Here is a 25,585-nt window from a genome sequence, read left to right as displayed (position 1 = left end):
TTTCCCTTTTATCACTCTAATCTTAGTGCACACAGACTTTTCCCATGATAAACCACTCTGCTTCTTCTACCTCTCACTTCTTGACCTGCAGACTCCCATAGAAATAAAAATATTTGAAAGGCTTCTGGTGTAATTTCCTCAAATTAATTTTGGTCTTCATAGCGCAAAGAGAGCAAAAATGTTGGATAATAAACTGTTATTTTAGCAGGTTCTCAAGAAGTATTTGTCATACAGCCACAAAATTTAAATGGACTGATAAAGTTACTTGATGCTCATGAAAGAAGCCACTAAGCCATTAGCACTGTGCGTGTCATTCATAGACAGGACAGCAAAGATTAATTCGTGCAAATACATGTGCAGGGGCATTTTCGAAAGAACATCAAAGCCAGAATAGGGATGAAAAAGTCGGAGCATTTATCTCAGTAATGCTTGTTCCATCGGGACCCCTAGCCAACATGGGCCATGTTTCACCTATGCTGCATTGCCTACGATGGTCCTGTCTGCTACCACAGCTTATAATCACTCAATTGTTCAATAAGTCAGAGATATTGTTGGACTGATGATGAATTCAGCGAGTCATGAGGCTGTGTTCCTCATATGAAAAAAGTCTCTGCTGAGGTCCTGTATTAAAAAGACACCTTTCGGATAATGCATGAAAGGCACTGGGTTTTTGCAGTTAGTTGATATTTATACCCCAGGCATATGAGCAACTTGGACTCATAAGTTTGATTCACACCTAAAATATAGGCATGTTTCTAACTTATTATACTAGTATTCTATACAGAAAAGCAGGTGCCTTCTTTATATAACAGGCTCCAAAGAGGCACTTTCTTGGTGCATAAAAATAGATAACCACTTTACAGAACTACCTTCATGAGGCAAATTCTATCAGGAGGTCATTAGATTTATGGTAACATGTTGAGGGCAACATATTGTCTTTGTCATATGATAGACACATTTTGGTAGAGCTGAGTGTTTAGTAAACTCTTTGCCATGACAGAGACTCTGCAGAAGGGTGGAGTGTTCCTTAAACAGAAGACATTTGGGGTTATTTTATAAAAGGGCACTTATATGGAAGGTCCAGAAAGATACTTTATGCTTTAATAAAATAGAACCCCAGAACCAGCCCCAGTACAACACAAATCTTCATGCACAAATTTGCACCTGCTCCAAAGATATGAACATAGATGTGATATGTGTGCATATTTTAGAATATACAACTCCATCTTACTCCACCCAAATGACACCCCCAGGAACATCTATGCATGGCATCCATATATGTACATGCTATCTTGCCAGCACATGCATTTTATATGCAAGCATACAGGTGCGCAGTTGTCTAAAAACTATTTTCAGCTTGTAAAACATGCTTCACAGGTAGAGATTGCTTATCAAATCAGCTTTTACCTGATGCCTCATTGTCCCTCAGTCCATAGACATACACATCCTTCACAAAAGCTTGGAGCTCCATATCCTCACACACTGTCTCATCGCTGTCATAATAAATATTCACCACATCTGTGACAAAGCTTCCAAGGAAAGAAAAAAATGTAAAAAGCGTGAAGAAGGATGCTATATTGGAAAAACGAGCCAGATGCTAAAAGATGAGATTTAATCTACATAGACATCATATGAAAAATGCAACCAGGATGTCACCTCTGTGGGACAGCACTTTATGAAACCAGAACACAGCATCAATGATTTTATGGTGAGAATACTAAAAGGAAACTTTAAGACAATCCAGGAACGTAAGACCTTTGAAGTCAAAATGGTGAAATATTTTGACACCCACCAGACAGGACTTAACAAGGATCTGGGTTTTCTGTTCCATTATAAACCATAAAATTCTACTGCTTTTTCATTCTCTTATCTACCGTTCATCTCTTCCTGTGTCTCATCCACCCCACCCTTGTCCTGTGAGATGCCTTTGCGTTTCACTTATATATACTGATGTTTGCCAACATTTGCTTATTTCTGATCTGAAGAAGGGTTACCTTTGAAAGCTGATCAAAAATGTATTAAGTTAGTCCAATAAAAAAAGGTATCATCTTATTTTCTTTTTTATGTTTTGTTTTATTTCTATGTATTACCTTACAAGGAAAGAAAAGAAACACACAAGTAAAACACAGGAGACTTAAACTGTTGAAAAGACTAATGGAGCGCCTGTGTCATCCTAGCCAAAGACATTTAGCACCTGCTTTATTTGTCATGAGTGAGACCCTAACAGTTGTATGAATTCATAGCTTTCCTGACATTCTAGTATTTATATTTTTTGTCAAACATTTTTTTTTCATTTGGTTCTTTTCATGAAGTCTTTTTACTAGCGGTGTTATTTGAAAATAATGCAGGTTATTTACATATAAAACATGTGCATCTTAAAGAGTGTATACGCTATCTCGATTGGAAAATGGATATTTAGGTCTGCGTGTGCAAAACTGAAGCAATAGTTTATAAAAGACATATTCGGCATGGAGCCTTTTATAAAATATTGATAGTGTTGCAGAAAAATGTGTACTTGGCAGCATGCAAATGAGAATAAAACAATTTCACAAAAGTACACACTGAAAAAAAGAAGAGCAGCATCTCTCTGGGGTATTGCATAAATGTAAGTTGCACCATTTACATGCATAAGAGGTGATTTTTGCCACTAAGGGGAGTAGTTATCAACATGGCTGCTGTTAAAATGTTTGATTTTACTGTTAACCTGGATTATTAATAACTAGGTCTCATTGTGTAAAATGGCACCAGTGCGAACATCTTTATTAGTTCACAAGCAACTTTATTACAGGACATCAATCTCTGATTTTATATTTATGAAGATGAAATTCTTATAATCTTTCCCACATCAAGCTTAGCCCCAGACTTAGCTCTTCTACAAGCAGCATTCTCCTCAGCCTTTGAATGGCTGTTGTCCCACAGACTTGTCCTTAACCCAGCAAAAACTGCCACCTGCTGTATTACAGAAACCCACCCTAAACCCTCACTGACACCATTCTTATTTGGTCTTCGCATTTCATCAGTCGACTCGTTCAGATATCTAGGTATCATTATTGCCATTAATCTCTCCTTTGACACATAGATCTCACAAACAATAAGGACTGGGTTCTACTGGTTACGTCGTCTCTGATCTATTTCTCATTATGTGAATTCCTCATCTCTTCACACTCTGGGTCATGCTTTCACTTCATGATCAGACTACTGTAATATGGGTTATAATGGTCTCTCCCACTTCCAACTGCGTCGACTACAAACCCTACAAAACACTGCTACTCGACTACTTTGTAAAGCAAAGATATATGGCCACGTCACTCCTCTGCTTATGCAGCTTCATTGGCTCGCTATGAAATTTCGGATACAATTTAAAATTCTTCTTCTTACCTATAAAGTTTTACACACAGGTAGACCCTCCTATCTATCTTCTGTAATCATTCCTTATACCTCTTCACATGCCCTCCACTCCCTCAATTCTTACTGTCTAGACCTGCCTTCTCCCAGGTTGGCACGCTATGAAGCTACCAGAAAAGCAGCCTACTACTTTTTAGCCCCCAAATTATGGAATAACTTGCCACCAGAACTTAGGTCAGAGCTTTCAATAACCCCATTCAAAACTTTATTAAAGACTCATTTCTTCCAGTTAGCCTTCAGTGTTTCCCCTGAACACCAGCCGTAACTCTTACTCTGCTCCTTACTTACAGCACAAGTGCATCAAACTTAATTTGATTTTAACTTATAATGTCGTTGTATGCATAGGCGCCGACTCCGTGGGTGCTCCAGCACCCCCAATATTTTATGCACCAGAAGTTCCCTTCCAGCCCAGCCAGAATTTTAAAAGTCCCTTCCTCCCTCCCTCCGAGTTCCAGGGCTGTCGGGCCGTCCGTCCGTCCATCCCTCCCTCCCTCCGAGTTCCAGGGCCCGCCCTCCGTCTGTCCGTCCGTCTGAATTTTAAAAGCCCTCTTACCTCATCAGTGAAAAGCATGCACTGCAGGCTCGGCGGCGCTTCAGCCTTCCCTTCTGTCTCTCGGCTCTGGTCCCGCCCTTGCGGAAACAGGAAATAAGGGCGGGACCAGAGCCGAGAGACAGAAGGGAAGGCTGAAGCGCTGCCGAGCCTGCAGTACACGCTTTTCACTGACGAGGTAAGAAGAGGGCTTTTAAAATTCAGACGGACGGACGGACGGAGGGCGGGCCCTGGAACTCGGAGGGAGGGATACAGTACAGAACATACTTGACAAAAGAGAGAGACCACACCAGATTCCAACAGAGTTTTTATTAACTCTTGCAAGGATTGCAATGAAAGAAAATTATTTTGTGTTTAACAACAAATTTTATTTGCAGACCAGTGGAGTTGCAATGGGGGCTACATTTGCTCCCTCCATCGCAAATCTTTATATGTCAGAATTTGAGAAAGAATGGATTGACCAATCTCCTTTTTCTGAAATCATCATCACATGGTGGCGCTATATCGATGATGTTTTTATGTTATGGGGAGGCTCTCTTGCAGAGCTTAACAACTTTATGACGTGGCTCAACAGTTGCAATAGTGATATTCAATTCACAGAGCAACATTCCACAGAATTGATTCATTATTTAGACGTAGAAGTGAGACTGGTTCAAGATCGTTTTGTCACAAAGGTCTATAAGAAGAGCACAGATAGAAATACATTTCTCCATAATTGTAGTTGCCATCCAGTACAACTGAAGAACAGCCTTCCTTTATCTCAAATGTTGAGACTGAGATGCATCTGCACAGACTTTTCCACCTTTAAACAACAAGCAAAGAATTTAATTGATGATTTGGCTGATAGAGGCTATTCTAGAACTATACTTAAAAAAGCCTATCGTAGAGCCAAATTTAACAGCAGAGAGTTACTTCTGTCCACCACTACTAAAGATAAGGACAATGAAGAGATGTTCACTATGGTTATGCAATATAACGAGGCTAGTCCACATCTAGCTAGACTAATTAGGAATAGATGGGAAATCATACAATCGATCCCTGCCTTTAAGAATGTCAATTTACGTATTGCATATGCAAGGTGTAATAATATGAAAGAGATGATTAGTCCGGCAGACCTTAGAACTGTGAGAAAACAAGATGCAAAACAACTGTATGGTCACTTTAAATGTGGCCTTTGTCAAATTTGCTCCATTACCAAACAAGTCAAACAAATATATAATCCAAAGACAAAAAAACATCATGCCCTGCGCCATTTTACTAACTGCTTGTCAGATTACGTCGTCTATGTAATCAGTTGTCCCTGTGAGAAATCGTATGTGGGAATGACCACTAGAATGCTAAAAGTTAGAATACTGGAACATCGATCAAACATTCGTAGCAAGCTGTAAAAGAGCCCATGGTAGAACATTGCATTGAGAAAAACCATAAATTTGAAGACCTTCAATGCTATGTAATTGATAGAATTGATGCATCAAATAGAGGTGGTGATCGTAAGTTAAAATTGCAGAGACGAGAGGCTCGGTGGATCTTTGATTTAGATTCATTAGAATCTAATGGCCTCAACAGTTCTATTGACTGGCATGTTTTTTATTAGCTCATCAGTCAATTATGATTGCAAGTCAATTTAGAGCTCTATAATTATCAGATGACCCATAGATGACGCTGAGACGCCATTTTGAAATGCATGGTGCTCCGTTAAGCTGTAAGCGGATCCAAGTGTGACTGTGCCAGTGTGCACTTTCTGTATTTTTTGATTCTTTTCTGCTTAAGTTTAATTTTTAATCTGAGTATTTATGTAGATTTTCAGCATCATGATCTAGAGCTCTGTTCCTGATGAAGCCTTGATGTTGGGGTGAAACGGAGGTGGCCCCCGTCGAACATAAAGATAAGAGTGCTTTACTTTTGTTATTAAGCGAAGTAATGCTGGAAGTTTAATAGTTCAGCAATTAAGAATCATACCTTTAGATAGAGTTAAAATGTTTGATAAAATCTTGAAAAAATTCTAATAAGTAAACAGTGGAGTTTTTACACCCAATGATAGAATCTGGGCGGGTGTTACTTTTGATATTAGTAACCTCGCTCTAAACCTGCGACTGTCTGTCCCAGGTTTCTGAGGGTTTTCTCCACTTCTAAGCACATTATTTTGAAACTTTGCTTCCTAGAGTCACTGCATATTTTGTATCACATTACGAGCCTTCAGACTCTAGACGATACTGCAACATTGTAGTCTTTTCGAGGGAGGGAGGGGGGGACAAGAGAGGGCGAGGAGAGGGGGCGGAGGAGAGGGGAGGGGAGGGGAGGGGGAGTGGGCGGTGGGGAATGCACCACCTGTAAAAAAAAAAATTTCAGCACCCCCAATCATTGAAAAGTTGGCTCCTATGGTTGTATGGATGATTGTGAGTCTTTTGATTGAGTTCTTTCCTATCTTAATTTGGAGTTCTTTTCCTGTTGTTGTGTTTATAATGTAAATTGTACACTGCTTTGACCTTTACAAAGTAAAGGCAGTACATCAAGTCCCAATTAAACTTAAACTAAACTTAACACGTCTTAACAGGTAGCTCGTATTAATAACTACACCCCTTAGACATATATAAGTAGTGGATTTTGCAAATCTGCATGTCCGAGGGAATCCATTTAAGGGACAGAGATCTGAAACTCAAATTTTTTGCATTTTGAAGAAGTTTTGCACATTGGAGACGTAAACACAGTTCTCCCCTCAATCACTCCTCCAAATCACAGGCATAAATGAGGAATTACCTAGGGGTTATGCATAATGCACAGCAGGTGTAAACACAAACAGGGAAAGTTTCTGAAGCATACATGTAATACTGTTGGAAAATATGCCTAGAACAGGCCCTCTTTAAATCTGTACATGCCACAGCATACAAATGTTACATGTAGCCCCTGCGGACTGTGGCTCTTCACTTGGTCTGTCCATATGTTCTTGTGGGGAGGCTGGGGGGGTATGTATGTCAAGCAAGGTAACTCTGTATTATGTACCGAAACAACTCTTGGAATTCAGGATTCTTGAATTGGGACCAGCAAATGCTGAAAGGCTGTCAGCCCTTGAGATCATTCACTCCACTTACTCTGATTTCCACTGAATGTATTTGCCAGTACAGGTTGTGTTCTCAACCAACAAGTTTACCTAGGGGGCCATTCTATTAAGTCATGGCAAAAAGTGGCCTGCGGTAATGTGGGCGCATGTTTCTGGCATGCACCGGGTCACTTTTTTACCGCGTCTGGGGGAAAAGGGCTTTTTTTCAATGGGCCAGGAAAAGGGCCTGCTGTAAAATTGAAATCAGTGCACGCTTATTTATGGCCTGAGCCCTTAACACCACCCATTTATCTAGTGTAAGGGCTCACATGCTACACGTACGGTGACTGGTCGGTACACGCCGCTGATTAATGCCGGAAACGCTGCACATGGTAGGAAATTAAAAAAAATTATTTCTCCCAGGACTGAACTTGGACAAACCTAGAGAACTTAGAACAGGGATACAGGAGTTCAGGCCTTGAGTGCCACAAACAGGTCATGTTTGTAGGATATCCCTAATGAATATGCATACAATCTACTGTTTTGAGTATCTCTTTTTCAATCTAGTTACAAATTATAATCATTACACACCAAGTAACAACCAACTTATTATCTATATAACTAATGGGCTGAGAAGGATGTCCATCTTTCGACATAAATAATTGAAACCCAATTTAGGACGTCACCAACTGCATTCCGTCGCAAGGACGGCCAAAGTTCAAGGGGGCGTGTCGGAGGCGTAGTGAAGGCGGGACTTGGGCATGCCAAACATTTGGACGTCTTTGACTCATATTTGAGAAAAACAAGGACATCCCTGACGAACACTTGGACGTTTTCACCCGGACCTGTTTTTCTTACAACTAAGGCACAAAAGGTGCCCGAAATGACCAGATGACCACAGGAGAGAATCGGGATGACCTCCCGTTACTTCCCCAGTGGTCACTAACCCCCTCCCACCCTCAAAAAACATCTTTAAAAATATGTCGTGCCAGCCTCTATGCCAGCCTCAGATGTCATACTCAGGTCCCTGGAGCAGTTTTAGTGGGTATTGCAGTGCACTTCAGACAGGCGGACCCAGGCCCATACCCTCACCCTACCTGTTACATTTGTGGAGGGAACAGCGAGCTCTCCAAAACCCACCACAAACCCACTGTATCCATATATAGGTGCCCCCCTTCACCCGTAAGGGCTATGGCAGTGGTGTACAGTTGTGGGTAGTGGGGTTTGTGGGGCTCAGCACACAAGGTAAGGGAGCTATGTTCCTGGGAGCAATTTATGTAGTGCCCCCTAGGGTGCCCGGTTGCTGTCCTGGCATGTCAGGAGGACTAGTGCACTACAAATGCTGGCTCCTCCCACGACCAAATGATTTGCATTTGGCCGTTTTTGACATGGATGTCTTTGGTTTCGAAAATCGCCGAAAGTCAGAAACATCCATGTCTAGGGATGACCAAATCTAGGGACGTCCAAATTTAAGAATTTAGACGTCTCTGACTGTATTTTTGAAACGAAAGATAGATGTCCATCTTGTTTCGAAAATACGGGTTTCCCCACCCCTGAATTTTGTCGTTTTGCAAGGCCGTCCAAATCGCAACTTGGACGTCCCTTTCGAAAATGCCCCTCTATATCTCCTTTATTGAAAATTTCAAGCCATAAAACGTTTTATAAAAAACACAAGGTTCACTTAACATCAATCCCACACTCTTATTCATACATCTCACTATCACCCTTTTAATGTCGTCCTGACTGTGTGAGTAATTAACAAACATACAAAAATTTCCTACTACTTCTTCCTCTTTTGTCCTCTTTAACAATAACTTATATTAATAACATTATACGATTATTTTCAACATCACAAGATGTAATTCTTCAATTCTTTGTTCTAAAACAGTCTTACACCTTCCACCTTATGTCCAAAGCGATAAGGGCTCCCATGCTAATCCAGCGGTAACTGGGCAGTGTGCAGCATTGCCTGATTACCGCCGGGTAAACACCGGCACTACAAAAGCAAAAATATTTTTGTAGCACTGGCAGTGGCGTACCAAGGGGGGGCGGTGGGGGCGGTCCGCCCCAGGTGCATGCCGCTGGGAGGGTGCCGCGGCACGCGCCTGCTCCAAGTTCGCTAAACTTCGTCGCTCGTTCGCTGCAGCTCCCTCTGCCCTGGAACAGGTTACTTCCTGTTCCGGGGCAGAGGGAGCTGCAGCGAAGCAAAGTTTAGCGAACTCGGAACAGGCGCGTGCCGTGGCCCCCCCCCCCCCAGCGGCATGCACCCGGGGGGGTGTCATTTCGCGGGGGGGGGGGAGGTGGCATTTAACAGGGGGGGCGCACTGCACCCGGGAGGGGGGCGCATCGGCACTCTGCCCCGGGTGCCATCCAGGCCAGGAATGCCACTGAGCACTGGAAATGGCATGCGCTGAAGGTGGGAACTACCGCCTGACTGGTGCAGAAGCCTGGCGGTACTTCTGGTTTAGCGAGCGGTAAGCCAGCGTTGGGCTTACCGCCGCTTAGTAAAAGACTCCCTAAGTCAGGGATCCAGGAGTTTAGGTCTCAAGTGCCACAAAAAAGCCAGGTTTTCAGGATATCCCTAATGAATATGTAACTCCATTCCAACGTATAAACCACTTTCCAATATTCTTCCATTATTCTTTATTAAGTCTTAAATTATCTTTAATATATTAACATACAAATGATAAATGCTGAGTGTTGCAACTTCAAACTGGCTTCTTCAATAAGTGGCTCTGACTGTGCCAAGTTTACTTGATTTATTCAAATGTCCTCCGGTATTGTCCTTCTATTCCTGATATCTGAAACGCTGCTGATCTCCACCTGTCACGATATTAATAAATGCCAAATGTTCGATACTGTCTGCTCAGGTGTGCATTCTTTTTTAAGACTGCAGAGAGTTGTTTGCCAACTTAAATTTTCAACATAATTGTGCGCAATGATGAACGAAAGATCATAGCACAGTGTGTCACGGTGGATTGGAGAGCTGACAGTATCAAACGTTCGGCATTCATCAACATCATGACGGATGGAGATGAGTAGCGCTTGAGATATCAGGAATAGGAGGACAATACTATGAAACATTTGAATAAATCAAGTAAACTCGGCACAGTCAGACTCACATGTTTAAGAAGCCAGTTTGAATGTATGGTTTAAGACAGGGGTAGGCAACTCCGGTCCTCGAGAGCCGGAGGCAGGTCTGGTTTTCAGGATATCCACAATAAATATGCAGGTGATAGATTTGCAAGCACTGCCTCCATGGTATGCAAATCTATCTCATGCATATTCATTGTGGATATCCTGAAAACCTGACCTGCCTGTGGCTCTCAAGGACCGGAGTTGCCTACCCCTGGTTTAAGAGATAAGTTGCAGCACTCAGCATTTGTTTGTTATTATATTTAAAGATAATTTAAGATTTAATAAATAATAATATTGGAAAGTGGTTTATACGTTGGAGTGGATTTACATATTCATTAGGGGTATCATGAAAACCTGGCTTTTTTTTTTTTGTGGCACTTGAGACCTAAACTCCTGCAACCCTGACTTAGAGGGTCTTTTACTAAGCGGCGGTAAGCCCAACATGGACTTACCGCTTGCTAAACTGGAAGTACTGCTGGGCTACCACAGCAGCCAGGTGCTAGATCCCACCCCTAGTGCATGCCATTTCTGGTGCTACAAAAAATGTTTATTTTTTGGTAATCATTACCGCTGGGTTAGTGCGGGAGCCCTTACTGCCACCTCAATGGGTGGTGGTAAGTGCTCCCCTCCAAAATGGCTGTGTGGCTAGTGCTTCAACTTGCCTCACGGCCATTTCTTTAAAAAAAAAAACCCAGACTTTTATCCGTTGCGGTAAAGAGGGGCTTCAGCGCGCATCAAAAACGTCCCCTTTTGCTGCAGCTTAGTAAAAGGACCCCTTTGAACCATATCAGAATACCCTATCTTCCCTGTTTTGGTGATATCTTTGGAAGATACCTTATCCCGAACCATACGCTTTTGAGCGACTATCGGCCTTCCCCCCCATTTCTAGTTTAAAAGCTGCTCTATCTCCTTTTTAATTGCAAAAACGCAATTTGAAAGTGCAAAACCCCTTCGCGAAAAACTACACTGGCTCCCAATCAAAGAATGCATTGCTTTCAAAATCTGCACTCTGGTTCAGAAGATTATCTACGGTGAAGCTCTGGGATGCATGACAGACTTGATAGACCACATCCAAATCAACACAAACTGCACTACCCAAGCTGCAAAGGACTCAAATACAAATCAACTTACACGTCCAGTTTTTCCTACATAAGCACGCAACTGTGGAACGCATTACCAAAAGCCTTGAAAACTACGAACGACCTCCTAAACTTCCGGAAAACAATAAAAACTAACCTGTTTAAAAAGGCATACCCTACCGATCCAACATAAATGCCTGAAAACTAAAGAACGTAATGGACATAACACAAGTCTTCCGTTGTATGATTCCCTAGTGTGGCTGTGCCACATGAACTTTATCTTACCACAACATCACTTTGTATTTGTTTACACCGGAGTCTGTAATGCCTCTCTGGTACTATGTAAGCCACATTGAGCCTACAAATAGGTGGGAAAATGTGGGATATAAATGTAACAAATAAATAAATAACAGTAACCCAGCTCCTTTGTAACAAATGTGCAGTGTTTCGGGTAATAATGGTAGTTCTTACTTCTTTACTGCTTCCCAGACCTTGACTCCATCATCTCTGTAGAAATAGTATGGGATGTCTTCTTTGCTGTCCATCCCATTCACTTGTATTGCTTTTGGCAAGCACAGAGAATCATATGTAAATGTCTTCATGGCACGCAGTACCATCTGCACATGCCCACCACCACCTGTAGCATTTGCCTAAAATGTGAAATACAAAAAGACCACACTGACATGTGTGTTCACCATAAAAAGGTCTTTTTCAAGACCATTCTGCATTTCACCACATCAGGACACTAGATGTTCATTTGATCTCCATTTCATACAGACTCCTGATGCAGGCCTAACAGCCGAAACACCACATCGTATCGAGTCCTTTACCAATAAACAATTTGAACCAATGGTTATAAAGTTATTAACTGTCCACAGAAAGATAAGAAGGGAGGAGGATTGGCTTTCATTTTTAAAGAGTTCTTTGATATTAAGCTAATAGATCAATATCAAGACAGCAATTTGGAACTTATGACTTGTCAGTTTTTGAATGTATGTAAAAGAGGTACACTGGGTTTAATATTGATTTATAGACCACCTAATAACTGTTAGTTTGTATAAAAGCTATTTGAGAAGCTTACTTATTATGCAACACAGTTCTCTGAAGTGATTATAATAGGGGATATCAATTTACACTTGGAGGATCTTTCTGATTCAGATGCAATGACTTTTTTTTGGAATCTTTAAACCTAGTGTTAGATATATCCTTTTTTACACACCAGAGAGGTCATAAATTGGATTTTCTAGTTTATTCTAAGTATACAGGGTTAATTACTTTAGATCACATACATTGGGACCAATTAATATGGTCCTATCATTTTTTTCTCTTTTTATCTGAAACTGTTTAATGTACAGGGTAAACAAGCAAATGATAGGAGGAAAGTTGAACCTCTTAAATTTTGGAATGAGATTTCTTCTAAAATTGCGGTAGTGTGGGTGCATCTTTTTAGCACGTACTGGGCCACTTTTTAGCGGGGCTGGGACAAAGGCCAATTTTTAATGGGCGTGTACAAAAATTAAAAGTAGTGTGTGCCTATTTATGGCCTGAGCTCTTACCACCAGTCATTGACCTAGTACTACTACTACTATTTAGCGGTAAGGGCTCACATGCTACCCACATGGTAACCATGCAGCACAAGCCAACATGGCCACGCTACCAATTACCCCAGGAACGCCCCACATGGTATAAAATAGACAAATATTTTCTACAGTGGGATTCGGTGCATGCCAAACTCAGAATTACCACCGAGCCCATGCGCTTCCCTTGCGGTAGTGCCAGGGCTGCTGAGGGGGGGGGGGGGGGGGAAATTCCATGGGCCTGGGCCTCCAAGGGGGGCCCGGCGTCAGGGTCTCTCTCCTTCTCCTGCCGAGACCCGAGTGATTGTGTCCCGACAGGAGCAGGAGAGAGAAAACTCCAGCGTCGTGGCCTGGCCCCCCTTGGAGGCTGGGGAGGGCCCAGAGGAGCAACTCCAGCACTGCTCTTCTGCTCAGCTGAGCAGCTGCTTTTCCTCTCAGGGCGCATGCTTGGTTTTGAAACCGAGCATGCCCTGAGAGAAAAAGCAGCCGCAGGGGCAGGCATTCGGCAGAAGAGCAGCGCTGGAATATGTCTTCTGCTGGCGGAGCCTCGGGATCCTCACCAGTCAATAAGGTATTTTGTGGCAGTGATCTGGGGGGGGGGGGGGGGGGGCAGCAGTGATCTGGGGAGGGCAACTGCGATCCGGGGGGGGCAGCGACTGCGATCTGGGGGGGAGGCGGCAGCGGTCCTACCTCAGGCCCGGTGGTGTCGACCCTGGGTAGTGCCCCTATATTCTTGTATTTCAGTAAAGCAGTTTAAACATTTATAGTTGATTCAAAATACAGCCGTTAGATTGATTAGTGGGGTTGGGCACTTTGACAGTGTGTCTCTCTTATTTTTCAAGATTTTCATTGGCTAACGATAAGCAAACGTATTGATTTCAAAATTCTCAGTTTGATCAATACGTCAATATTTGGTCTGAATTCTGAGGGTTTAGCTGAGTTGCTGGTTTTTCCATCTGCAGTGAGAACTTTGGGTTTTTCAAGAATTTTGAAGTTGTTTTTTTTCTTTCTTTAAAAGATATTTGGTTCAAATCTGCTCTTGAGGCCTCTTTTCCCTTTGCTGGGGCTAGAATATGGAATAAGCTTCCCCTGGATCTAAGGCTTGCACCCTCTTATTTTTCTTTTAGGAAAATGCTGAAAATGTATTTATTTGAACAATAATTTGTTGCATTTTATTGTTCTGTTTGGATTTTAAATTTGTTTTGGTTTTTGTTTAAAGTTATCTTTCTTTCCCATTATTGGAATATTCTTAAAAAATTAACTGTTTTGAATTCATTACGAATAACCAGGGCTTCTTTTGAGGGGATTCTTGGGGGTACTGAGTACCAGCACCTTTTCCATTATCTGCTCAAATCGACCCATTGTCCCCAAGTTTTAATGAGAGAGCTCAGGCTCTACACACCAATTCTGCCTTGTCATAGATTCTGTGACTGGTTGCAGGGGGCCTGGCTATTGTGGGGTGGGTCCCTCAGTGATCACCCCAGCCCTGAAGAGTGGCCTGGCATTTGAGTATCAGAACCTTTTTTGCTAGAAAAAATGCACTGGGAATAACAGTGGTATAGAAAACTCCTTAGTATAGTATACAACTTTCGAGGGCAAGTGTATACTTAGGTGTTTTCCTGCCATTTATGTATGTAACTAAGCACTATTCTATAAATAAACATACAACAAAATCAACAATAAAACAATTAAAAAAATAAATCAATAACATAAAAGCAAAATTATCATCAACCAATATTGAGTGGATTTGCTGTGAGGCAGTGTACATTTCTTTGGGCTCAGCCCTTGGGTCTGCAGTTTTTTTTTATGAAGGATCTTCTGTGAGTTTTAAGTTGTGCAGTTTGTGAAGTATCATGGCCATGCCGAGACCCACGCCCTGACTTACCACATGATGCTCTGGGGTCACTCCATCTCCCTGTCTCTGATGCTCCAGGATGATTCCAGGTTGGGTGTCTCTCCGCTTGCGCGGTGCCAGCATTTCCATTAGGTGCACGTGCGGTCCTGCCTGGAACTTATAGGCCCTGAGGTGGGAATCTGGAGAGGGTGCCTTCCTCTGACATCAGGAGGCAGAGGCTTCTTAAGAGCTCCATGACCTCTCCTCCCTTGCCTTCACAACTGGTTTCTGTTTGCCAAGTTCACTTGTCTCCTGGTTCCTGCTTGTCAAGTCTGCTGGTCCTCTGGTTCCTCTTTGCCAAGTCCTCTGGTCTCGTGGTTCCTGCTTGCCAAGTCCTCTGGTCTTGTTGTTCCTGCTTGCCAAGTCTTTTGATCTCATGGTTCCTGTTTGCCAAGTCCTCTGGTCTCCTGGTTCCTGCGTGCCAAGTCCATTGGTCTCCTGGTTCATTCTTGCAAAGTTTGTTGGTCTCCTGGTTCAGGTTTTGGCCAAGTTTGCTTGTCTCTTGGTTCTTGCTTGGCCAAGTTCGTTTGTCTCCTGGTTCCTGTTTGCCAAGCTTCAGCCTTGTCTCCTGCAGCCTGCTGTGCTTAACTCCTGTCTTGCTTTTTCTTTCCCTCACTCGGAGGTGATCTGTCTGCCATGGTCAGGGCTTCAGCTCCAGCCCCAAGGCTCACCACCCTGGATCACAACACCATATCTGAAAACAAAGGTTTACCCATCCCTGTGCCTGACTACGAGCAAAGAGTAAGCTGTGGAGCTTGGAGAGACCAGCTTAAACTACTAGGAAAAGAAGACCAAAGTACTGTGAGAGCCACTATCAGATGTTAAGGAATAAGATACTGTGTGGGAAAATCCCGTGTACTATCCAGCTTATAATCGAACGAGAAAAACGCCCAAGTTCCGACCTAAATCGGGAGATGGACGTTTATCTCACAAAAACGAATAAAGCAGTATAATCGAAAGCCGATTTTTGGGCGTTTTCAACTGCACTCCGTCGCGGATGCGGACAAAGTTTATGGGGGCGTGTCAGAGGTGTGGCGAAGGCGGAACTGGGGCGTGGTTATCTGCCGAACAAAGATGGGCGCATTTCAGCGATAATGGGAAGAAAGTATGCGTTTTTAGCTAGAATTTAGGACACTTTTCCTGGACCCTGTTTTTTCACGAATAAGGCCCCAAAAAGTGCCCTAAATGACCAGATGACCACTGGAGGGAATCGGGGATGACCTCCCCTGACTCCCCCAGTGGTACCTAACCCCCTCCCACCACAAAAAAATGATGTTTCACACATTTTTATTTTCACCCTCAAATGTCATACCCAGCTCCCTGGCAGCAGTATGCAGGTCACTGGAGGAGTTGTTAGGGGGTGCAGTGGACTTCAGGCAGGTGGACCCAGGCCCATCCCCCCCTACCTGTTACAATTGTACTGCTTAATGCTTATTAGTCGTCCAACCCCCCCAAACCCACTGTACCCACATGTAGGTGCCCCCCTTCACCCCTTAGGGCTATAGTAATGGTGTAGACTTGTGGGCAGTGGGTTTTGAGGGGGATTTGGGGGGCTCAACACACAAGGGAAGGGTGCTATGCACCTGGGAGCTCTTTGACCTTTTTTTTTTGTTTTTGTAAAAGTGCCCCCTAGGGTGCCCGGTTGATGTCCTGGCATGTGAGGGGGACCAGTGCACTACGAATCCTGGCCCCTCCCACGAATAAATGTCTTGGATTTATTCGTTTTTGAGCTGGGCGCTTTCATTTTCTATTATCGCTGAAAAACAAAAATGCCCAGCTCACACATTGTTGAATAAAACATGGGCGTCTATTTTTTTCGAAAATACGGTTCGGTCCGCCCCTTCAGTGACCCGTTCTCGGAGATAAACGCCCATGGAGATAGGCGTTTTCGTTCAATTATGCCCCTCCATGTGTGCTGAAAAGAATACCAGTGTGGTGTGGAAAGCCTCAGTGTGCATTGAAGTTGAAAGTTCAGTTCAAGGAGCTTGGTTTGCTCAGCATCTGTGATAAGATAAAAGGGATCACAGACACAGATGAAAAAGCAATGTGAATACGTAACAGAGATAATGTTTAATCAATGCTATAAGCCTATAAAAAAGACTACCTCAAAGCAACTTTCTGGAAGTTTGGAGCACCCTGAAAAGACTATGTATTATTTGCAAGTTTAAAACTAAATGCCATGGGCCCGATATTCAAAAGTACTTAACTAGCCATCTTTCTCTTTCTCTCTCTCTCTCTCTCTCTCTCTCTCCCCCTCCATCCAGTCTTGCCTCATTTCTCTCTCCCTCCCCACCTATCCAGTCTTGCCCAATTTCTCTCTCCCCCAGCCCTTAGCCTCTGTCTCTCCCCCCCCCCCCCCTTATCCAGTATTGCCACCATCTCTCTCTGTCACACTCTCTCTCCATCTCCATCCATCCAGTCTCGCCTAATCTCTCTCTCTCTCTCCCCTCCCATCCACTGCGGCCCTGCAGCACAGTCTCACTCCATCCCTCCCGTGCACATCTGCTGGGCCCCCGCTAATAAACTACCATGGGAGACACGCTGAACCCGGCTCTCTACAGTGCCGCTAGTACTTCCTGTGCCAGTCCTGGAAGTTTACATCAGAGGAGGCAGGCCTGGTGCAGGAAGCACTAGCGGTGCTGCAGAGAGTCAGGTCTCACGCATCTTCCATGGTAAGTTTATTAATGCAAAGCCAGCAGAGGTGCAATGGGAGGGAGAGAGGGAGCAAACTGTGCTGCAGGACCATGGTGGCTGGGAGGGGACAGGGAACAGGCCCTGCATGCAGTGAAGGTGTGGTTCAGGCTGGGGAGGCAACTGAGCCTCACAACAACAAAGTAATAGCCAATCAACTGCTGTTCTGGGCAGGTGTAGAGGGCAGGGACTAGGATTTCCAGGTGATGTCAGACCCTGGCTTGTATCTGACTGGGCCCAAACTTCTGGTCCCAGTTCGGCTGTTTTGGGGACCAGAAGTTCAGGCCTAATCAGCTGCAAGCTGCATCTGACATTCTTTAGAAAGCCTGTAGAGGGGAGAAGCAGAGGGATGGAAAATACTTTTTTTTTTAAACTACTATCCAAATTTGTACTTTGTTACTAAGTACAAAAGTACAGCTTAAATGTAATTCGTTACAAGTAAAAGTACTGCTAATTGTACTTGAGTACTGTAGCAAAGTATAAGTATTTTATTACTATCCATCTCTGATAACCTCTCACTGTTCTCCTCTTACTTACCCCACTAAAATCTCCATCCCTACTTTCTCCTCCAATCTCTCATAAACTCCATAGGTGGCCAAAAGACAAGTATAAGAAAGCACCCCACTATTAAAGACTTAAGTCATTTAAGACTACTTCATGCTCTGGAGGGTAAACTCTGAATATACTGCTCCCATATTAACCAGAATTGCTTTTTCCATTGAAAAGTCAAATGAGCATCATGAGCTTCTAACACCATAAGAGCGTGTAAGGCATTTGAGTGAATTCCTTCAAAAAGGCGGTAAATAAATCCTAATAAATAAAAATAAATAAAATTTCTCCAATGCCAGAATGAAGGGACTTCACTTTTGTTTCCAGCGTTGCAAAAGGCATCTCCTACCCAGTATCCCTATCTTGCACAGCAACAACCACCCTCCTTTACCCACTGGGACAAAAGCAGATCCTTTCCCAAGCAAAAAGCATGAGGGGGAAAAAGATTATGGGGCCAAAATTCAGACCGCAGGATTTAGACCGGCTAACTACCACGGTTGGCGTTGAGCCCAGATGTTCAATGCTGGGCCGTTTCCAGTGACTGGCATTGAATATCCGGTTTATTTTTGGCCAGTTTAAAGATACCTGGCTATGTCGATATTCAGATTAGCTGATTATCTTTAAAATGGCCAAAGATATTCCACATTTTAACACAGCCAAATATGGTCACTAATCCAGCTTTAAAAATTGGTGGATAGCTGGTTATATTGGACGACATAACTGGCTATCTGCTAGCCGCTAACCGGGGATATTCAGCGGGGGATAGCCAGTAATCCACTGCTGAATATTGGCAGATAGCCGGTTAAGCACTGTTTAAGCGGTTAGCATCTGGTCAGTTAAGTAATGCTGAATATGGGGGGGGGGGGGGGGGGGGGAGAGAGGGGAATAGGTTTTTGCAATAAAGCCTCTAAATATTGATGTACACTACTCCAAAACTTTTATGTCAGCTGGCAAGCCCACAAGGAATGGGCAAGGGAACACTCTGTGGTTGAACATTTAAAACAAAGTTGCTTAGGATCATAACCTGCCCTGTGGACCCACAGCTGAGAAAAGTAAGCCCTTTGTATTGTGCGAAAGTGACATTCCCGCAACTAGGCACTACATACTAATGTAGGAGTACATGTTAAAGAAGCAACAAGGTCTCTAGAAGTCACTTGGGTTCACAAATCCAATGTCCACATCCCAGCTAAGGATTCAAAATCCTGAAGTGGAATGATTTTATCCAATGTCTTATGTAAACTTGACACTGATACAGCATTTGGAGAGTCAGTAGCAAAAAATTCATATATTTTCTTTGCAGCCTCCCCACCCCCCAAAAAAATTTCTCCCTCTTCAGTGTTCGCGCATAATGAACTAATTGATAAAAAGTGAACTTATTTGTTTCCAAGGCCTGAAACCTCTGCTGAACGGTTTCTATTCCATCATTGATATTTGTGTTTTTAGTACGTGACATGAAGAAGAGCCAGAGAACTGGCAGAGTAGCTTCCTGCATTTTTTATACTTAGTCAGAGGAAACATAGAACACAAAGTTATTTTTTCTAGGAGATAAGGAGGTACAACCTGATTAGATTTTACTGAAGTTTGAAGTTCTTGGTTTCATAGGAAGCCACAAGAAACATGACAGGACTTTTTTCAGTACTGATAGCAATACTGTGGCTGTGGCAGACAGCTTACATGCTTATCAAACTCAGAATCTTCCTGCTTCTCATCTCTGCAGCAAGATACTATGATGCATTATGGAGAGGGTTCATTCAAAACTCAAGGTTCTAGATTTAAAACTAAATGAACTTTGTTGAGATGCGGGAATTCCTCAAGGAGTTGCTAGCTGGATGGGAACACTGGGAGAAGTAGAAAAGCAGTGGGCAAAACTGAAAGGAGCTATTTTAAAGGCAACAAACCTTTTTGTAATAAAAGCAGTGCTTTTTTTGTGCCGGTACACGCCGGTACAGCATACCAGAACCTTTTTTGTGTGGTCCGGCTCACCTGCCCGCTCCCTTCCGGCCGTGCTCCCTGCGTTACAAAACTATTGTTTACCCGAAGTCGCGGCAAACTGGCAGTGAAGGCAGCAGGCAGGCTCGCCTCCTCGTCGTTCGCTTCGCTTCCCTCTCAGCGTGTCCCGCCCTCCTCTGATGTCATTTCCTTTCCGCGAGGGTGGGACGCGCTCTAATCCTCGACTTCTCTTCACCACATTGAACTCTCTCCTCAAGGTGCCCCCTCCCCCAACTCCCCCTTCATTATCTCCTCAGACCCTTGCTGAATTCTTTCACAACAAGGTTCAAAAGATAAACCTTGCTTTCTCTACCTCACCAGCTCTCCCTCCACTAGTCCGTTCCCCTCTCTCTCCTTCCCCTCATTCCCTTTCCTCCTTTCCTGAAGTTACTATTGAGGAAACTACACTTCTCCTTTCTTCCTCAAAATGTACCACCTGTTCCTCTGATCCCATTCCCACCCACCTTCTTAATGCCATCTCTCCTACTCTTATTCCTTTTATCTGTCACATTCTCAACCTCTCACTTTCCACTGCGACTGTCCCTGCTGCCTTTAAACATGCTGTGGTCACACCTCTCCTTAAGAAGCCTTCACTTGACCCTACTTGTCCCTCTAATTACCGACCCATCTCCCTCCTTCCTTTTCTCTCCAAATTACTTGAGTGTGCTGTTCACCGCCGCTGCCTTGATTTTCTCTCCTCACATGCTATTCTTGACCCACTACAATCTGGTTTTCGCCCTCTCCACTCAACCGAAACTGCGCTTACTAAAGTCTCCAATGACCTATTACTGGCTAAATCCAGAGGTCAATATTCCATCCTCATTCTTCTTGATCTTTCCGCTGCTTTTGACACTGTCGATCACAGCATACTTCTCGATACCCTGTCCTCACTTGGATTCCAGGGCTCTGTCCTTTCCTGGTTCTCTTCCTACCTCTCCCTCCGCACCTTTAGTGTTCACTCTGGTGGATCCTCTTCTACTTCTATTCCTCTGCCTGTCGGCGTACCTCAGGGTTCTGTTCTTGGTCCCCTCCTCTTTTCTATCTACACTTCTTCCCTTGGTTCATTAATCTCATCCCATGGCTTTTCCTACCATCTCTATGCTGATGACTCCCAAATCTACCTTTCTACCCCTGATATCTCACCTTGCATCCAAACCAAAGTTTCAGCGTGCTTGTCTGACATTGCTGCCTGGATGTCTCAACGCCACCTGAAATTAAATATGACCAAAACTGAGCTTCTCATTTTCCCCCCCAAACCCACCTCCCCGCTCCCCCCGTTTTCTATTTCTGTTGATGGCGCTCTCATTCTCCCTGTCTCCTCAGCTCGAAACCTTGGGGTCATCTTTGACTCTTCTCTCTCCTTCTCTGCTCATATCCAGCAGACCACCAAGACCTGTCGTTTCTTTCTTTACAACATCCGTAAAATCCGCCCCTTTCTTTCCGAGCACTCTACCAAAACCCTCATCCACACCCTTGTCACCTCTCGTTTAGACTACTGCAATCTGCTTCTTGCTGGCCTCCCACTTAGTCACCTCTCCCCTCTCCAGTCGGTTCAAAACTCTGCTGCCCGTCTCATCTTCCGCCAGGGTCGCTTTACTCATACTACCCCTCTCCTCAAGACCCTTCACTGGCTCCCTATCCGTTTTCGCATCCTGTTCAAACTTCTTCTACTAACCTATAAATGTATTCACTCTGCTGCTCCCCAGTATCTCTCCACACTCGTCCTTCCCTACACCCCTTCCCGTGCACTCCGCTCCATGGATAAATCCTTCTTATCTGTTCCCTTCTCCACTACTGCCAACTCCAGACTTTGCGCCTTCTGTCTCGCTGCACCCTACGCCTGGAATAAACTTCCTGAGCCCCTACGTCTTGCCCCATCCTTGGCCACCTTTAAATCTAGACTGAAAGCCCACCTCTTTAACATTGCTTTTGACTCGTAACCACTTGTAACCACTCGCCTCCACCTACCCTCCTCTCTTCCTTCCCGTTCACATTAATTGATTTGATTTGCTTACTTCATTTATTTTTTGTCTATTAGATTGTAAGCTCTTTGAGCAGGGACTGTCTTTCTTCTATGTTTGTGCAGCGCTGCGTATGCCTTGTAGCGCTATAGAAATGCTAAATAGTAGTAGTAGTAGTAGGAAGTGAAGTGAGCGACGAGGAGGCGATCCTGCCTGCCTGCATTGCTGGTTTGCTGCAAGTTCGGTAAACAAAAGTTTTTTGCAACGCAGGGAGCACAGCTGGGTGTACGAACCAAAGGGAGCAGGCAGGTCGGGCTGGGGTTTGAATGATCTCGGGGGCAGGTGGAGGCTGGGGTGAGTCAGTGGACATGGAAGAGAGGGAGAGGATAGGGGGCAAAAGAGAATTGCTAGACATGGAGGGGAGGGGAATCACTGGACATGGAATGGAGGGGAGGGGAGGGAAGGGGAATCGCTGAATATGGAGTGGAGGGGAGAGAGGAGAGGAGAATCGCTGGACATGGATAGGAGAGGAGGGGAGGGCAGGGGAGAGGAGAATCACTGGACATGGAGGGGAGGGTGGAGGAGAGAGGAGACATGCTGGACATGGATGAGAGGAGGGCAGGGAAGAGAGAATTGCTGGACATGGATGGGATGGAAGGGGAGGGCAGGGGAGAGAGGAGAATTGCTGGACATGGATGGGATGGGAGGGGAGGGCAGGGGAGAGAGGAGAATCGTTGGACATGGATGGATGGAGGGGTTGGCGGGGAGAGAGGAGAAATGCTGGACTTGGGTGGAGGAGAGGGGAGAGAGAATTATTGCTTTATATGGATACAGGGGAGGGAAGAGAGGAGAAAATCTGGACATGGATGGAGGGGAGGAGAGAGGAGAAGTGCTGGACCTGGATGGAGGGCAGGAAAGAAAAAAGAAGATGCACATGGATGGAGATGAGGGAAAGGGAAGAGAGGAGAAAAACTGCACATGGATGGAGAAAATAGGCAAAAGCTGGATCCACGTTATACCTCCTCTAGTCAATTCCATGGAGGAGGACACAGCTTTTACTTATGGATGTAGGGCAAGAAATGAAGAAGAAAGGAAGCCCTGGAAAGAGTTAAGAGAACAGATAGAGAGCAGCAGAATCAGAGGCTGGGACCAATATGGATAGAAAAACAAAGTCACCAGACAACAAAGGTAGAAAAAAATCATTTTATTTTCATTCTAGTGTTTGGAATATCTCCAATTTGAGAATTTACATCTGTGTCTTATTTTGTACTGGGTGCTTACAGAAATTATTTATAATGAAAACAAATCATTAGTTATTTTTTTTCTCCTATACTAGTATAATATTTTCAATGATGTCTGTTTATATGTGCCATGGCTGGTATAATGGGGGCGGAGCCATATGTGGTGACCCCGCCCATAATGAGTACCGGCACCTTTTTTCTACAAAAAAAGCACTGAATAAAAGTAAATAAAAGCAAGAGGAAAAGAAGCCACTTTGCTTCTCAAAAGTGGTAGCTGAAAGGTAAGGAAAAAGAAGTTAGCCTTCATAAACTACAAGAGATTGTAGAAAGAGGAAGACAGGTGACAATTTCTGAAAAAGCTAAAAGAAGCTAGTAAAGTAGTAAAAAAAAGCAAATAACCAGTAAAGTAAAGTGTGTGTGTGGGGGGGGGGGGGGGGTGGACACAAAAGATATTTTTTAGATATGTTAGTGATAGGAAGAAGTGCAAAAGTGTAATTGTGATACTCAAGGGTGAATGGGAGGAATATGTAGAAGCTGATAAAGATAATCAGAGTTACTTATTTCTGTTCTGTTTTCACAGATGAAAGGCCAGAGTAGGACTGCAGAAGAAAACACAAATAGGAATGAAAGTGTGATAAACCCTGAATAATTTTCAGATGTTCATGAGGAGCTAGCTAAACTAAAGGTGAACAAAGTGATGGAACTGGATGGCATACATCCAAGGGTACTGAAGGAAATTAGGGAAGTTCTGGAGGCTCCACTGCTGACCTTTTCAGTGCTTCTTTAGAGTCTGAAGTGGTCTCATAGGAAGGGTGGATATGGTCCCTCTCCACAAAAGCAGCAGTAAGGAGGAGGTTGGGAACTACAGGCCAGTTAGTCTGACCTCTATGGTAAGTAAATTAATGGAAATGCTTCTAAAATAGAGGATAGTGAGGTTTCTGGAATTCAATGGTCTTGTCAGACAAATCCAATTAATCTCTTTGACTGGGTGACCAGAGTATTGAATTGCGAGACAGCGCTAGATGTGGAGTACTTATATTTTAGCAAAGCCTTTGATACAATTTTTCACATACGATATAAATAAACTGCGCACCCTCGGTATGTGCCCTATAGTGACTAACTGGGTTAGGAACTGGTTGAGTGAAGGCAACAGAAGGTAGTGGTAAATGGAGCTTACTCTGAGGAAAATGATGTTACCAGTGGTGTTCCACAAGGTTCGGTTCCTGGTCTGATTCTTTTTTAACATTTTTGTAAGCGATATTGCTGAACGGTTGTCTAGTAAGGTTTGCTTCTTTGCAGATGATACCAAAATCTGCAATAGGGTAGATACCACTGATGGCATGGATGAGGAGGGACCTAGTGGAACTTGAAGAATGGTTCAGAATTTGGCAGCTAAGATTTAATGCTAAAAAATGCAGTGTCATGCATTTGGGCTACAAAAATTTGAGGAAGTGGTACGGTTTAGGGGGTGAAGTACTTTTGTGCATGAAAGTGAGACTTGGCTATGATATGTGGTGATCATAAGGTGGCCACAAAGGTAAAACAGGCGATGGCAAAAAATAGAAGGATGCTTGGGTTCATAGGAAGAGGAATGTCCAGCAGGGGAAAGGAGGTAATTTTTGCCTCTATAGAGGGCTCTGGTGAGACTACACCTTCAGAAAGATATATACAAGATGAAGTCAGTCCAGAGGGCAGCTACTAAAATGGTCAGTGGTCTTCATCATAAACAAATAGGGCAGTGGTGTTCCTAGGCTGGCTGACACCCGGGGCGGATCGCTGATGCGCCCCCCCGGGGGCATCGTGGCCCCCCCCCGGTGAAATTACACCCCCCCCCCGGTGCAACGCGACCCCCCCCCCCCCCGGCGAAATTACACCCCCCCCAGGTGCATTTTTACCTTCTGGGGGGGGTGCCGCGCACCTCTCGGCTCCGAGTCCGCTCGTTCCCTGCTGCTCCCTCTGCCCCGGAACAGGAAGTAACCTGTTCCGCGCAGAGGGAGCAGCAGGGAGGGAACGAGCGGACTCGGCCAACAGGCGCGCGGCACCCCCCCCCAGCAGCATGCACCCGGGGCGGACCACCCCCCCCGCCCCCCCTTGGTATGCCACTGAAATAGGGACAGACTTAAAGATCTCAATATGTATACTTTTGAATAAAGATGGGAAAGGGGAGATATGATAGAGATGTTTATCTCTGTGGCTTAAATGCACAGGAGGCACGTCTCAATTGAAAGAAAGTTCTGGAAAGAGGGCACATAAGATTAAGGTGTGGAAGGAGATAGACTCAGGAGTAATGTAACAAAATACATCTCCATGGAAGGGATGATGAATTTGTGAATGGCCTCCTGGTGGTGGAGATGAAGATTGTATCTGAATTTAAGAAAATTTGGGATAAGTACATAGGATCTATAAAAAGGAGGATGGGATAGTAGATGGCATGGATGGGCAAATTGGATAGACCATAAGGTCTTTCTTTGCCA

General features: G+C 44.1%; 1 protein-coding gene across 1 annotated transcript in view; it reads right to left on the bottom strand.

Moving 5' to 3' along the window:
• Nucleotides 1–25,585, bottom strand: part of LOC115470372 (arachidonate 5-lipoxygenase-like) — a 137,906-nt gene that overhangs the window by 13,514 nt on the left and 98,807 nt on the right. Inside the window, exons 10-11 of the mRNA XM_030203480.1 lie at nucleotides 11,681–11,859; nucleotides 1,408–1,529 (exon numbers count right to left, since the gene is read on the bottom strand). Of these exons, the coding sequence (XP_030059340.1) occupies nucleotides 1,408–1,529; nucleotides 11,681–11,859 (301 nt within the window). The remainder of the gene's footprint in view (nucleotides 1–1,407; nucleotides 1,530–11,680; nucleotides 11,860–25,585) is intronic.

This window comes from Microcaecilia unicolor, chromosome 5 (assembly GCF_901765095.1).
Source record: "Microcaecilia unicolor chromosome 5, aMicUni1.1, whole genome shotgun sequence".
Taxonomy (NCBI): Eukaryota; Metazoa; Chordata; class Amphibia; order Gymnophiona; family Siphonopidae; genus Microcaecilia; species Microcaecilia unicolor.
The sequence above is the reverse complement of the archived record's forward strand: the minus strand, read 5'-3'. Positions and strand labels throughout refer to the sequence as shown.